We start from the raw sequence: 15,261 nt of genomic DNA on the forward strand, positions 1-15,261 counted from the left end.
ATACTGTTTCGATAATGAACAAAATTTCCCACAAATGCTTTCACACTCAAATATATCAGCATGTTTCGATAATATAAAATTCACATTTGTATAAGGTACTCCACAGCTATACTGCCAATGTACATTATCTTATTTATTTTAATTTATTTTTAATCTAAATTGATGTTAAAAAACACTTCAAATCGAGAATTTAATTTGTTAAGATTTCTGCGGCACGCGTTTCCATCAATTTCTCCATTGATGTTATAGACGCCATCCAATGGTCTAAGGTCGTGGCCATTCCAGCTATTTGTTTACGGCCCAATACACGCGGTTGCACCTAAAATTAGATATTGCACATATTAATATTTCATTCCTATGGATATTTGTTCAAGTTTTATTTAAATTTTTAATACGCACCCATGACATATTCACAACACCTGCAACTTGATCTATTTCTCCGCGAACCAAGTCTTGTGCTAGTGCTTTCATTATCAGTAATTCCACTTCTTTCTGTGGCAGTGTTGTCTCTTTTGCGATTTCCTCAAATGATATTGAGCGTTGAGTGGCTGAACGTTGGAAAGTCATTTCCATTAGACAAAGAAGTGAGATTTTTTGTCGCAATTTAACTTCTTGAGCAGCCAAGTCAGGAATTTTAGACCAAATCTTTTTCATCTCATTGAATCTGTGGAATAAACAATTTATAAGGCAATATAAGAAATTTCCAATTTAATTACTTACTTCGGTATGTTGCCTGTATTGAAAGCTTTAAGTAACTCAACAAGCCACTCGTTATCTGTGCCCTTTAAGGATTCCAGGATAGGATGAGCCAACTATAATAAATAAAAAATAATTTAATTAAAAACTATTGATACCAATTGTTAATGATTCTTACTAATTCACCGATGTTATAAATGCCATCACCAAGCAATGCTGCTAGTCCTAAGAAAAATGCTTGTTGAGCCCATTGGTCTTTGGGATAATCGTCCATAGAACAACCAAGGAATTGTAAACCACAACGGTAATAGTCACTGTGTTTGCCCACTCGTCGGTAGTATTGGGAAGCAAGCATATAGAATTTACCATGAACCGGTGTCACATTGCCAGCCTCTTCCAAGACTTCACGCAGCTCTTCAATGATTTTTTTCGTGGCATCCAAATCATTAAGGTTGGTTAAATAAATATTACCTTGCATCACCTAAAAATGCACACATTTTATATTTAGATTATTAGTTTCGATTCACAGGTTTACAGGTAATTATTTCACCTTAATATACCACACCGCCTCATCGCATATATTCACTTTATCCTTCAGTTTATCCAAGAACTCTACAGCTTCCTTCTTATCTGAAATATGTTCCACAACGACTTCTAGTATTTGCACCAGCCCGTATGGATTTATTCTGTAAAAAATAAACAGTTAGTAAATTAAGTTCTCACCTCAACCAAGTCCGTATATTTATATTGACTTACTTCATTTCGAATGTAGCAATGAAGTTCTGGTACAACTGCAACAGCGCATCTTCATCTTGAAGGGCAGGATTTCGAACAAAACGCGTAAGCAATATGGTCAATTCGTTCCACAACCTGCATGTATAAAGTATTCGAAACATGAGTTAAAAAAAACAGCTAGCTAAAAAAGCCAATAGCGTTTTTTCGTTATTACTTCTCATTGTACAAATCCTCGATAGTAGTCCACTCATTCGCAAGTTCTCTGTTTGTTGTTTTCTTCTGTGTTGCTAAATAAGCAGATACATTTACAGTAGGCGCTGCCATTCTTTAAATATATTTCAACTTTTGTTATCCTTTTATAAAAAATTGGAAAATTGTTCAAAATTGTTGAACAGAAAAATTGCAAATCACATATTAAACGTAATTGTCAAACAAACGTCAAAACTCGGCGATACCGCACTTCGCTTGCGTTTCGTAAAGTTCAGCTTCTTGTGGGCTTGTCAATTTCAGCTACCAACCGCCAGGGGAACACTATAGTTTATTCATTTATTAACAACTGCAAAATGTTATTATATATATTCTCTGTATAGTAATTAAAATATGTAGTGATTAATACAAACAGAGATCGCTTAAAAGTTATTGATTAGAAGTAATATAAAGATAAATTGTTAGCTTATATTTTTCAGTTGTATCTATTGTGAATGGTTTCATTGTACAATTTCGCCTAAGTTTTAAATAAATCTATCGTATATACTACTTAAGTAGGAAAATATTTATAAAATATCCGTTAAGTTTTCTATTAGCTTTTCTTTTATAATTCCATAAGGCAGTGAAAACTTTCGTAATAAAAAAGTTTAAACTAAAAACATTGTTATCGTTATCGCACTAGTGGAATCATCTGTTTTGCGAATGACTATTCACAATGTTAACATTTTTCATTTTTCATTTCTCTAATTACTGCTATTCGTAAATATATTGTCGTACTTTGTGGCTAGGTTAGGTGTTGAATTCCAGATATATTGTAGTATAGTTGGTCCATTGTGCTGGCTTAAATAGGTGATAACTCGGAAGAAACAGTGTATTGAACATCCGTGGAGAAAGATAACATTTGGTAACACGTTCAATTAGCGAGCTAAACAAAGTGAAGTGAAATTACGTGTGCCGCGCGCTGAAAACGGAAGCAGTAAAAAGTGAAACTATTAGCTGTGACGACTGGCAACCAGCAAATGTATAAGAGAAAAGGCGCACACATAATAATAAAAGAAAATAAAAATTAAGGAATTTTCGCAGTCAAAATATTAATTGATAATAAAGGCAGTGGAAAGTGTGCAAGGAGTTTTTACCAATCAATTAAGACAATAATTCAATATCGCTGTGCGCTGCACGTTCGGTCGGTTTTTAACCAAAATTTAACTTTTAATTATATAATTGATTTTTTATATTTGTTTTACAAACAATTAAAGCAATAGTTTTTCACAAGGACTTACAACGAACTTGTTTATTTGTAAATTCAGAGCGACTTCTTGAAATGACTTTTAAATGCTGTGACTGAAAGTGCAGTTCTACAATTTCTATAAGACAATCCACGGTACAAGACTTGGTGAAGTATGAACTAAAAGGACTTCAGAGCACCTGCGGCATATTTAAGTGAATTGGAAAAAAGGTTAGTAGTTCGTGTTACCACAAGCGTACACTTTTATGCACTTGTAGTGCATTTATTCACATATGTTTAGCCAGGTCAGTATTGTCAGTCGTTGACACTAGTCCTACACTGTGCCATGGACAATGGTTGACTATTTATCAATTGAATTTTTGTCGTATGTAGCTGCTCCAGCCCTCCAGACGTTTTTAAAAATATCCAATGTTTGCTATATGTTGATCCACCTTCTTCTTCTATTTGCAATTTACCAAAATTCCGCTCTTATTTATGTATTTATGTTTTATAAGCATATTTAAAAAGATTTAGATTAATGTTTCTGTTCTGAAAGTGCTCACCTTGATTTGTAGACATTGAAATCAGTAAAAACTAGTGCAAAATATGAATATTTATTTTTCAATTAAATAAAATGCGGAAAAATAACGAAACCACTAAAAATATATTTATGCATAAGTAATGATGTATCAATTGTAGTGTTATCAATTAGTGAAAACAGACTTGAACCGTAGTATAAGGTCGGAAATCACATTTTCCTTAAATTGGTTTGCACATAACGGATTTCCAAGTAGAAAATGGCGTAACTACTCCCATTGAGATTGTGGTTTTAATTTCCAGGTTTATTTTAGACTCATTAGCAAAATCCTCATAAGGATATTCGGTAGCAACAAGGCGAAATTTATGTGGCTCTCATTATCTTAAAATTTTAGTTATGTATGTACATGAAATTGAACTTTTAAAAATATCAAGGTTTTAAGGTGATTCCTTACTTATGCTGTTTTTAAATAGAATATGTTGACATATCTCTGTTTGAGGGTGTATACAATTCTGAGAATCGGTTAGATTAAGGAAACGAGTGATATTTTGAACAAACACAAAAAAATCTTAAATTCTGTTCCGATAAATCAGCAGCTTCTTAAAAAAATATGACGTGCGCAAAATTTCTGATTGACATCTCAAAATATTAGGGACGCACATAGTTGTTGGTATTACAAACTTCGTGGCAAACTTGTCTTTACTGTGTTTCTTCTTCTTTACCGTGTTTAGGGTTTAAAAATTAAAAATTATTTTTGATGTCAAGAATTTTTTTAATTCTTATAATTTTATACTAATACCAATTCTACTAAACATAAAAATTTGCATGTTGAACTTTTTAATGAAAAAAATCGAATTTTACTCCAAATACAAAACCATAAGTAAAAAAATTATACACGCAATTAAGACATGGATGTGCGGCGTATTTTTAGAAAAACGCTTTCTTAAAAAAAATTGATAAATTTTTGATGCATGCAAAAAGGGAACCAATCCAATTTCTTGTTTTCATCACCAAGTGTTCATCGAAATGTTAATGTGTTTGTTGTTGTAGCTGCAAAAAACATTACTGAAATAATTTCAAGTCATGGTGCCGAGTAGACAGTCTTTGGTCGGATAAAACTCCAGACCCGTTCCGTTTACTTAGACTCGTCTGTCATGGGAACGGAAAATAATATTAACTTCATTGCTCCTTAATGTAGGCGCAAATGAATTATTTATCAATACTCTATTGCATCAGCATAAATTGATTTGAAACTCAAAGGTGTGACATCGTTGCTGTTTTGTTGACAGAGACACCTACCTGGGGGACTAGTGTGCCATTGCATAAATTTGTTTTCAAAATAATTTCATGTAAATACAGGCGTTATGTTATATGCATGTGTGATGTTAAGCAGATGTCTGATTTAGCACGAAAACATACTTATGTAGAAGCATACAAAAGTGCATAAGTAATATTCATGTACATACACGTGTAGCTATGTATGCGTGTGTATGTTTGAATATTTTTCCAACAATTTCAAGATTCTGTGTCGACTTATGGTACTATGGTATATTTACTATCACCCCTGCAATATCAATCCCAGTTCCCAAAGTACCAACAATTAGGTAGAACCACTCTTAAACTATGACTTTCATTGATTAATTTATTTTGTAAAACTAAAACGTTTTAAAATTGGTGGATATTTGGTTAGTGTCGTTTCTTTAATACCAGAAATTCTTCTAGTACGAAAGGAACTAGTAAGTATGTGACTACCACACTGTTAACTGCGGTGAAGTCACTCACAAACAACAACATATGGTGACTTCCCTCCCACATATTCTTACATACATATACACCTGCACACTTACAAATGATAATGTCTATCACCCGAACTCATCCTTTGACAGCATGAAGCCAGAAATGTTCTTCAATTTCCAGTAGCGCCACGTTTCTGTCGCCTGTGCTGCTTCAGCTAAGTTGCGTTTCCGCTCTGATGTGTAAATTAAATTACGAACATCTGGTGCAGCAGCCAAGCGCAAGATAAAAATTCTTCGAGAAAGTAAATGTACAAATAAAAATTAGAAAGACAAGTGGATTTAAAATAATACCATTTAAGGCATTTAATCCCTTGTGGTTGCCACAACCGAGTGGGTTCTGATATTGGTCGATCTTATAAACTACACATTCATATGTATGTATAGGCATACATAAAGACAGACTGTTTGCTTTAGTCATATAGAAATATGTATATGATTTCTTACAAGAATTGTACACGCTCTTTAGTAAATATTATTTTTTTTTATAGAAAACATATCCAATGCTTTTCAGACCCGCTAAAATTTATTCAATCATTACCTTTTCCCTGTGGTCCATACATGTAAAAATAACGATTTCTTAAGGTTCCGTTAGATGACTACAATGAGAACTGGTAATTTTTATCATAATATTGGTTTATGTTGCAGCTACAACAACAACATTGAATTGAGCAGAATAATGTCGATAGATGACTGAGCTAGTCCATAATACAGGAAAAAGGTTATATGCCACATTCCTTCGATTGGCTCAAGCTTTGTACATTGTTCAAGTATATTTTACTTTTATTATTTTTGCCATAATATACACTTGTGCGCCCTTTAGAGAGCATTATATAATTTATTGCTAAATACAAATCGCATGCTTTCATGAAGGTAACATAAATGCGCTAGACTATAGCAAATTTAAGTGCATAAAACTTTACGCCATAGGACGGCTGAAGGATTTTAATGATGAGCTTCTTCACGCCAGAAAACTCCCGGAGTTTATCACGTAGTCCTATGAGCATGTTTGTATATAAATAATTTTTATATCGCATATTTGTGGAAAAGTAAAATTATTGAAAGCAAAAATGAACTGAAAATGAAAAGAAGAGGTCATTAATAGCAAAAATTGCCAAACATATACATATACTTACATACATATGTACATACACAGTCATTTGTGCCAGCCTGTCTTTTCTCCTTTTTCTATTTAAGCATTTAATGTTACATCCGACTAGGAGCAGTAGATTTCCGTTCGCCAGTAAGTTCATCATTGGCAGCTGTGGCAAAGTATTCGCTGTTGGTGGCACGGCAAATACCTAGCCGATAGACCATGGCGCTCCAACTGCTCGACTGCCAGCGTACATGCACACATACACGGCCAGCAGCACCATGTTGAAACATCGGGTTCCGCTAATTGCAAGAACTTAATTTCCGACATTCTGCGATTGCCATGCCACACACAACGAGAAAATCGAAATTAAATCGCTGTAAGCGGAAACAAAGTAGCTGATAGGGAAAATCGATTTTCAGTGGTGTTAAATTTCAATCGAAGATATTTCACCTTAAACGTTCCGCGAATAAAAAAATCAATGCTAAAATATGCTTTTGAGCTAAGATTAAGCTTCACTCTTTCATAAACACTTTTTTTAAGCGAATTGCCTAATTTATTTACATTCATATGCAAATATGTAATACATAAGTGGAATGTAATGCGGGACAGACGAGGAGAGCATATCAAATAATGTAGCTTCATTGGTCGCGAAAGCCACAAGTGTTCACACAAATGTTCGTTTGTAAAGTAACTATTTTTTAAATGCATGCAGCCTCCTCAATATTACCAATTCTCACCAACACTTTTATTATTTTTTTTAACGAACGCACCCATACATATCTTCAGGTTCGCTGAATTCCTCGTTTATGATGATCAATTTAAAAAATATTCAAATTCCACATCTTTACGGCCACGATTTCGTAACATGATCATACTACATTCATACATACTTATGTATGTATGTATATGGATTCATACTATATGCATACGATCAGCTAGTGCCGCGCTGCGGTGGCGCAAGCAGCCGCTGCGTCTGCGATGGTTTGTCTTGATTGCTGACGTCATATCAGCGTCAGCTGTTTGTTAGTTCACTGATTGCCTACTCTTTTCTTTATGACCATCGAGAGTGCCGGCGCCCTGGCGCTTCGCAATACGGTGAGTACGCCACCCACTAACAATTTATAGCGACGAGTGTCTTCAGCCGCGTGCTATAATGAGCAGTTTCAGCTTTCAGCTTTTGACTCAACATAACTAAAAATTTTTCATTTTGTTTATTTTTATTCTGGACTTCGTTACTGGATTTGAATTCGCTAATTGTAATAGTTCTTCGTTGGCATTTGAGCTTAAAACTAAATGAAAAATCACTTCATTCATTTCGCTCACTTTCTCCTTATGACGTGTTATGATGGCTCTATTGCCAACGTAAGTCCAATAGTTTCCCATCTCTGCTTCTGGTAGTGTCGTTTGTTGCGCTCTCCGCTAGCGCTGCCGCACGCGCCATCATTGTCGGCGTTCTGCTGTGCGACGTCGCACGCGTGCACGCTTCGATCGCTAGCACCAGCCATGTACTTACTGCTAGGCTCTAACTGTAGGCCGCGAGCGTTATCGCTGTCGTCAGCGATCAGTTTAATGGCCAACAGCTGTTGGCGCTAAAGCAGTTAATAACCATAGAAATTCGAAACCGCCGTTGGCATTCGTAACGTGGTTTTTAGTGCCAAATAAATTGCAAATGTTAGCATTCGTATGCGCACGCCACAAACGCCCCTTGGCACTTGCAGTACATGGCCTACGCTTACACAATATGTTTCTACGTATTGCAATGGTTTTTGTAGCACAAAAAAGCAATTGTTTTTGCGGTGGAAATAAATTATGTACATACAAACTTGCCAGCAAGAAATTCTAGGGACAGGCTTTTATATTACAGCAATATTTTAAAATGCTTTTATCCAGCAATATACTCCTATTTTTCCAATTCGTTCGTTAGAGCAGAGGTACGCGACAGACCTTTTTGGAGGGCCGGGAAGTGGTCGCTAGACCAGAAGAATGAGCAAATCCAAAGTGACTTTGAAGTTTTTGACTTCAAAAGCATCATCCACCATGAATTTGTTCCTCCTGGACAAACTGTCAACGCCAAGTTTTACCTGGAAGTCCTCAAGAGACTCAAACGAGGGGTCAATTGGGTCCGACAAGACATTGCAGCCGATTGGCAGTTGCACCACGACAACGCCCCAACTCACACCGTCTTTCTTGTGAACAGCTACCTAACCGAGGCCGGCATCCCAACGCTTCCGCAGCCGCCCTACAGTCCAGAAGTGGTCCCACGGACTTTTTTGTTTCCTTGCCTGAAAAGGCCGATGAAAGGCAACATAGGGGATCCAAGCAGCATGCACCTCGGCTCTCAAGCCTATTCCGGAGAATGCCTTTCGTAACGCCTTCAATGCTTGGAAATCGCGCTGGCAGCGCTGCATCGACGCAGAAGGTGCCTATTTTGAATAATTGTAAAGAATTGAAACGATTGGTTGATAAGTTTTTTTAAATCGACTCAGTAAAAATAAAAAAAAAATGTCTGAACTCTACGTACCTTTAAATCCAGAAGTTGCAATTTTTGTAAAAAAAAGTCATTAACAAAATAGATTTATGCGTGAATTCAAATATATATATAAATCATATAGAAATTTCTCGCAGGGTGCGCACACAACTCCAATTCAAAGCAAATTGTAGGAGTGTTTCAAACCCAGAGTTGTGGCTTATGATATCAGTTGTGTTTTCTTTGTTATTCGTTTTGTGGTTTTTTTACCAAGAGTTTGTGCGCATTTTTTAAATAAAATCGCTTCCCGCTTTTTACGAATTCAAAGCACTCGTGCTTTGGCGTTGCGCGCGCTCACTTTTTTAACTACGATATGCTGACCTGCTTTGCTAAGTGCTATTAATTGTTTGAATTTACTTGTCTGCCCTTTCTTAATGACTTTATTTAATTAGCTGCTTCTCTTCTTTATTTAAATGTTTCGGAATTTTAATTGTTTTGTTAATCATATACCATACATTCATACATATGTACATATGTACAGTTATTGCAGTTTTCGCAGCCAACTCTTTTCGCTTCATAAATGTGCACATATTTTTATTTGGTCTGTTTAAATGCCTTGCACTGCCAGGATTTGCATTTTTATGGCCGATTTCCTGGCGTTTTCCTTCAAGTAATAATTATAATAATTACAATACTCATTCCAAGGTAATTGACCAAGTTCGCTTGGATTGTGCGATTTCGATTTCGAGTCTCCAAGTGTACCACGCAATATTATACTAATGAGACAAAGTAGATGTATGAAAAACTGTCTTTAAAAAAATTCAAAAAGAAATTTCCAATAAAAATGTATTCCTTTTTGCCTGCATTTTTTGGTAATATACTTTCGCAATTATTTTGCTATGTACTTTTTAATTATTTAATAGAGAAAGTCACGCTTTATACCAACATTTGTTAGTGAGTGACGGAAACGTACTCAACTCAGATAAAATTTCTCTCAAATTATTTAATAACACTGACAATAGCTCAGCTGTCAAAAGTATGTCAAAAAAATTGATTGTTGTTGACGTTTTGAGATATTTAGATATATTTTTTTGTTACTCCTGTATTTATTTCTTTAAGGGACTCACCTTGTGTGACAGCGTAATAAAGCAACATATTTGGGAATTAAAAAAAAAAATACTGTATCAATTGTTTTTCAATTTTACAGGCTGAAAATTTTGAACCCAAAAATTTGAAATATTTGTCTTACCCGCGATCTCGGATGGCACTAAAAAAGTCCTGCACTGCTGCAATGATACCGGTCTTCTGAATAAAACCTAAACAGAATCTCACTGTTGATATTATCCGTACAATGACGCACGTTCCAAAAAAATCAAAAAATTGCAAAATCGCGTATTTTAAATTTTTTTGAATTTTACTCAAAATTTTGGTCATTTTTGGCCAGCTAAAACTCGATTTTTGAGTTTGGATATCAATGAACTGGTTAGAACATCTCTTAGAATCTTAGCCGGGCAGAATCAGAACACCCTGGAGCCTTAAACGGAGATGACCAAATTTATAATGTAATTGTCTCATTGTAGGGAGAACTAAATGTGTACAGAACATGCACAATTCGATAGTGATCGGGCTAGGTTTTTTTCAACGAGCAATCACCCAAGCAAATCCGAAAAATGCTTTTCAAGAAAAACGAGCTTAAAGACACCCAAACTGAATGAGTTGATTAAACTGAGCGGCTACACTTAAGAAGCCTGTAATTCAAGAGCAATTTGAGATATCGATTTAAAATTGTAGTGTAGTGCTTTTGACCAGTGTGCCGAGCTAAATCGAGTTAGTCATGTCCGTCTTCCTGTCTGCCTGTATATAAGTATACGAACTAATTGGTCAGTTTTTGAAATAACCATCTGGAAATTTTTAGCCCCTCTTTTCTCACCAAGAAGCTGCTCGTTTGTCGGAACTGCCGATATCCGACAACTATAGAATATAGATGCCATATAAACTAAACGATCGGAATAAAGTGCTTATATGGAAAGCTTTTTCATTTGACGAGATATTTTTTTCTAAATTTGGCATGGACTATTGTCAAAGTCAACGCTGTAATCTCCGTAGAAATTGCTCATACCGAGTTACTATAGCATATATCTGCAATAAAAATTATTGTTGAAAGTTTCTCTAAGGATCCTTTTGTCGTTTTTGTGCTGGGGATTGTAGTTTCGGTGGAACCGTTTTTTCTTCTTTGTTTTTACTTTGAGTTAAAATTCCACATGAAGTTGTTGCAACACTAAAACTGACTTTCCTCCTAATACTTCGTATTTTTTGGGCTTTATTATATTCTTTTTAACTTTCTAAAGATCTGCAAATACTTAACTTTTTGCCTAATAAATTAAAGTCCCGTTGCTTTATGAAATACAAACTGACATATTTATCTGGCGTGTTAAAAAGATATCTTAGCCCACATTCGATAAAAGCTGAACCCTCAGATTTCTTCTTCGCACTGCTTTCTCCTCTGCTCCCACCCGTTTTCTCCAGCCCAAGCGCTTGAGTGGGCTGATGATAGACGCAGCGCAGGCGCGCATGCACCAATTTCCCGAATCGGCGGAGCAAGAGCAATGCACTGGGGAGCTGTGTAAATGCACATAATAAACGAGCACAAACTGAACCATAAACACACACATAGTTGTCTTTTAGTTTATATTTACATATTTATGTATGCATGCAAGCGATTTTGCCCAACACTTCAAGCACATAAACCCCAAAAAGCATGGACAAGTACTCGTGCTGACGCTCACGAATGCGACCACAGCCCCAAAACAATCTCAAAGTTTACACAAACTTTATAAAGCATTTCGGTGATCTGCAGTTTGCTTATTTATTTATTTGTATTTTTATTTTCTTTTTTTTTTGGTATTTTTAGTGTCTTTAAGAATGTGTGTTTAGATGCAATATTGTGTACTTTTATTAGGTACCTATTGCCCGCCTGCCACTCACTTTGTTTACACGAATTCCAAACCAGTAACGAACGAAGCAAATAAAACCAAAAACAGAAATGCGAAATAAGTAAATAGAAGAAAAATAAAAATGCAGCCATGAATATTGAGGCAGGCAATTCCGTAGCCGTAGCCGCAGCCATAGTCCAAGTGCTATTTAGTTGGCTTCTGCATTGAGTAAACATTTGACTGGCGTTGCGTTAACAATTTTCGAGCAAAACAACAGCGACAACAAAGCCAAAAACGAACACAACAAAATTTAACCCAAAAACAATGATTGTTGGTAAAGTAAAGGCAATAGCAACAAATGACAAACAATAGACCGAAGACAAGAGTCACAGCAATTGGCGCACACGCCTCCAAATGCAAGCGACCGATTTGAACGGCGACAGACAAGCGAACAAACGGACAGACAGGCAGATAGTGCGTGAGGCCAAGCGACAGACGGCGGCAGCGCATTGATGGATGCATTTTGTCGCTGCACTGTTGGCCCGCTTGGTTGCAGCAACATGTTTGTCGTATCGTCTGCTGGCCTAAACCATGTGGGCTGTCTATTGCGGCCAACTTCCCAATGATGTTGATGTTGATGTTGACTGAGTTGCAATCGTTGTTTGTGGCTTGTGCGTTGGGCTGTGTGGGCCGCGCATACACCTATAGACTGGTGTGCTTTGGGCTCTACTCCCAGTGCGCTCCATGCCACCACTCGACATCTAGCAGTGACATCTTAATAATGCGCCGTAAATCCTCGTTGTCATGAAGGCTGCATACGCACACACACACACACACCGTCATGCTGTTAATATGCGTTTGTGTGTGTGTGTGGCTGTGCGCTCGGCGGACGTACATCATTTGTAGTCATTTCTTATCGTCATGGCAGTTGGTGTATCCGGCACATTGTACTCCCATCCGCACATACTTACACAAGCACATAATTACAACGGTATGTTTACATCCAAGCTTGCTCTTGGCACAATGGGAGTAGCACAAAAGATGCAATTGCGTTTTGGCCAATTCCAGGATGCCACTAATTTGTAAATGTTGCTGGTTGGGTCTAATTGAAATATCGCAAGATGACAGTCCAAACTCATATCCATAAGTGTACTACATTCACACACCCATGTGGCTGTGGAAGTACGGAAAATGTTAGAGAAAAGCATGAAATTAGAACTCTACTTACTCTCTTTATTATATTTTAGTTGAGTTTAACCACAGGTCTCATTTAGTACGGTTATGAAATTATTTGGCACCAATGACTTTGTGTGAATAACAGTTTCCACATCAAACTACCAAGATTTCATATTGCTATCGTCTATTTGTGAATTGAAAATTTTTAATAAAGAAATTGTACGCATTTTTACGCCTTATAGTTATTAATTTCACGGTATTGTCTTAAAATTCAGAAGAAACGGTTTCCATTGTCAGAAATTAGTAAAACGTTTGATATTGATTTGTTTATATTTCGTTCGCTATGGTATTCACCATATAATATTAGAAAATATCATAAACAAAATTGACTCAATGCTACAAAGTTTTCCTCTTCGCACAATATTGACCTCAGTGTTAATGAAAGCTCTGCCTTTATAGTCCTGATACTCAAAACTTATTATTATATAGTACAGGACTAGAGGACTTCGATTCGATTTAAGTGTCTGAGTTCATAAGTTTTATATATGGCCAAGGTATTCTTTCCCTATGATGGAACGACAAATGTAAACTCAGAGTGTTTCGATGAATGTAAAGTGCCAAATACACAAGGACATAATATGACCATACTTGCCTAATATGAGGATTTGTGGTACAAATCTACACTGGAGCAATAAATCTATTGGAACATAGTTCGAGCTATGCAAACGAAGTTATTAGAGTGCGTCATATCAAGAGTCTTCTTTTTCAATTTCAATATTTTGTATCCGCAACCTCTCCAAGCCGTTTGATGTTAAACGACTTTTTCAATCTACTCCAGGAGAAAATAACTCGAGCTGCAGAGCTGAATAGAGAAGGTACAAGAGCGTACGCCGATTATATTGATATCATTGGCCTCAACAACCGCGCCGTTAGTTCTGATTTTTCCAGACTGGATAAGGAAGCGAAACAAATGGGTCTGGTAGTGAACGAGGGCAAAACGAAATGTCTCCTGACATCAAACAAACAGTGGTCGCACTCGCGATTTGGCTTTCACGTCACTGTTGATAGTTATAACTTCGAAGTCATATATGATTTCGTCTATCTTGGAACCAACATTACAACGTCAGCCTCGAAATCTAACGCAGAATCAAGAGTTATTCTTGGAATCTCCAATTGGAGCCAAACAGAGAAAAGCAAGAAAGGCTGGCGCGCTATTATAAACTCGGCTATAACCGCGTAAGCGGTATCTACACCAAAGAAGAAAAAGACGAATTACTGAATTTCAGTTACACAACTTGGTCCCACAGAAAATATTTTTTGGTCTATCTGAAATGAATTTAAAATCTAAGTATTTTTTTAAGTAGTTGACAATGGAAGTTTTTTAGATTTCGCCGACAGCACTTGTAAAACAGTCCACTCTTTCGGTGACACACAGTCGCTGTGCATTTAATTTTAATGCTTCCTTTCGCCTTGCAAGTACAAATGTACCGACCGATACTTCAGCTGATCATGCCATTTGGGGCAGACACAAAGAAACAACTTGTGTATACACTTGTCACTTGTCGTGTTGTCTGGCAATCGTACACTTGTTAAACTAGTCCCATTTACTTGGTTAATATCGCCATCTGTGACGACGGTCACGCACTTCCAACCAATATGACGGACGCCAAGGCAGCGCTCCGCATTTTTGAGCGCGGAATTGCATTGAGTCTTTTGCGGCGCGACACAGAGTGCGGAACGCCTGAGCGTGTGACTGCGAATGTCGAAAATTGAAACCAAAATTTATGTAAAAATAAAAAAAATAACAAATGCGAAAATGATATAAACAAGAAACGAGTACGAGTTGCTACCAAGAGGCAATGTGATATTTCCCATTTGCAAGTGAAAAGCGAACATCCAGACATGCAGGCAACTATTCAACTTTCAAGACCACCGTCCAACAACTGCTGTTACGGTATGCGTCTTCATTTGCTGCCAACAGACGCTCTTTAGTGGACATTATTTAATACCTTGTGACTGCGGTGGCCACTATGGCGGCTGCGGTCGCCGTCACTGATGATTATGTGATCATGCGTCTGCGTCGCTGCGCAGCGCCGGCATACAATAGATTGTTGGTAACAACAGAAAAAGCTGTTGGTTGATTGGTGCCTCGCTTGGCTTGCTAGCTTGCTGGCAGTTAGTTGCTGATAATCTCTCGGTTTAACTCACAGCCGCGACCTGTTTGCCGAAGTAGTTTGGTTTAGCTGCAGATTTGCGGATTTCTTATGCATACCCTGTGCTGCCGACTATTATGCCTCTTAAAGGTGTTGTTGTTTTGTTTTCGTTATCAGTTTTGTCATACTTTGTACCATCGCGCCCGGATATTACAACCACTTTGTGTTTGGCAAGTAATTTG

General features: G+C 36.9%; 2 protein-coding genes across 3 annotated transcripts in view; one reads left to right on the forward strand and one right to left on the reverse strand.

The window, feature by feature from the left end:
• Window positions 1–85: 85 nt before the first annotated feature.
• LOC126761972 (26S proteasome non-ATPase regulatory subunit 13) lies at window positions 86–1,856 on the reverse strand. Its single transcript, XM_050478418.1, has 7 exons — window positions 1,646–1,856; window positions 1,453–1,566; window positions 1,247–1,382; window positions 875–1,177; window positions 721–812; window positions 400–664; window positions 86–319 (listed from the first exon to the last, which is right to left on the reverse strand). The coding sequence occupies exons 1-7, from the start codon at window positions 1,753–1,755 to the stop codon at window positions 191–193; spliced, it is 1,149 nt and encodes a 382-aa protein (XP_050334375.1). The 5' UTR covers window positions 1,756–1,856; the 3' UTR covers window positions 86–190.
• Window positions 1,857–2,418: 562 nt separating this feature from the next.
• LOC126761888 (3-hydroxy-3-methylglutaryl-coenzyme A reductase) overlaps window positions 2,419–15,261 on the forward strand; it is a 52,456-nt gene continuing 39,613 nt past the window's right edge. Inside the window, exons 1-2 of one of the 2 annotated variants that reach the window (XM_050478332.1) lie at window positions 2,419–2,821; window positions 2,946–3,094. The gene's annotated coding sequence lies outside the window, so the exon portion shown is untranslated. Of the gene's footprint in view, window positions 3,095–15,261 lie in introns of both variants that reach the window. The other variant, XM_050478325.1, reaches the window with a different exon arrangement.

This window comes from Bactrocera neohumeralis, chromosome 2 (genome assembly GCF_024586455.1).
Source record: "Bactrocera neohumeralis isolate Rockhampton chromosome 2, APGP_CSIRO_Bneo_wtdbg2-racon-allhic-juicebox.fasta_v2, whole genome shotgun sequence".
Lineage (NCBI taxonomy): Eukaryota > Metazoa > Arthropoda > Insecta > Diptera > Tephritidae > Bactrocera > Bactrocera neohumeralis.

Bases quoted from the DNA above. Each gene is read 5' to 3' on its own strand.
- LOC126761972 (XM_050478418.1), bottom strand. From the start codon at position 1,755: ATGGCAGCGCCTACTGTAAATGTATCTGCTTATTTAGCAACACAGAAG. The intron at 1,383-1,452 runs GTAAGTCAATAT...TATTTTTTACAG, and splicing joins ATTGCTACATTCGAAATGAA to AATAAATCCATACGGGCTGG. The intron at 813-874 runs GTAAGAATCATT...TATTTATTATAG, and splicing joins TTTATAACATCGGTGAATTA to TTGGCTCATCCTATCCTGGA.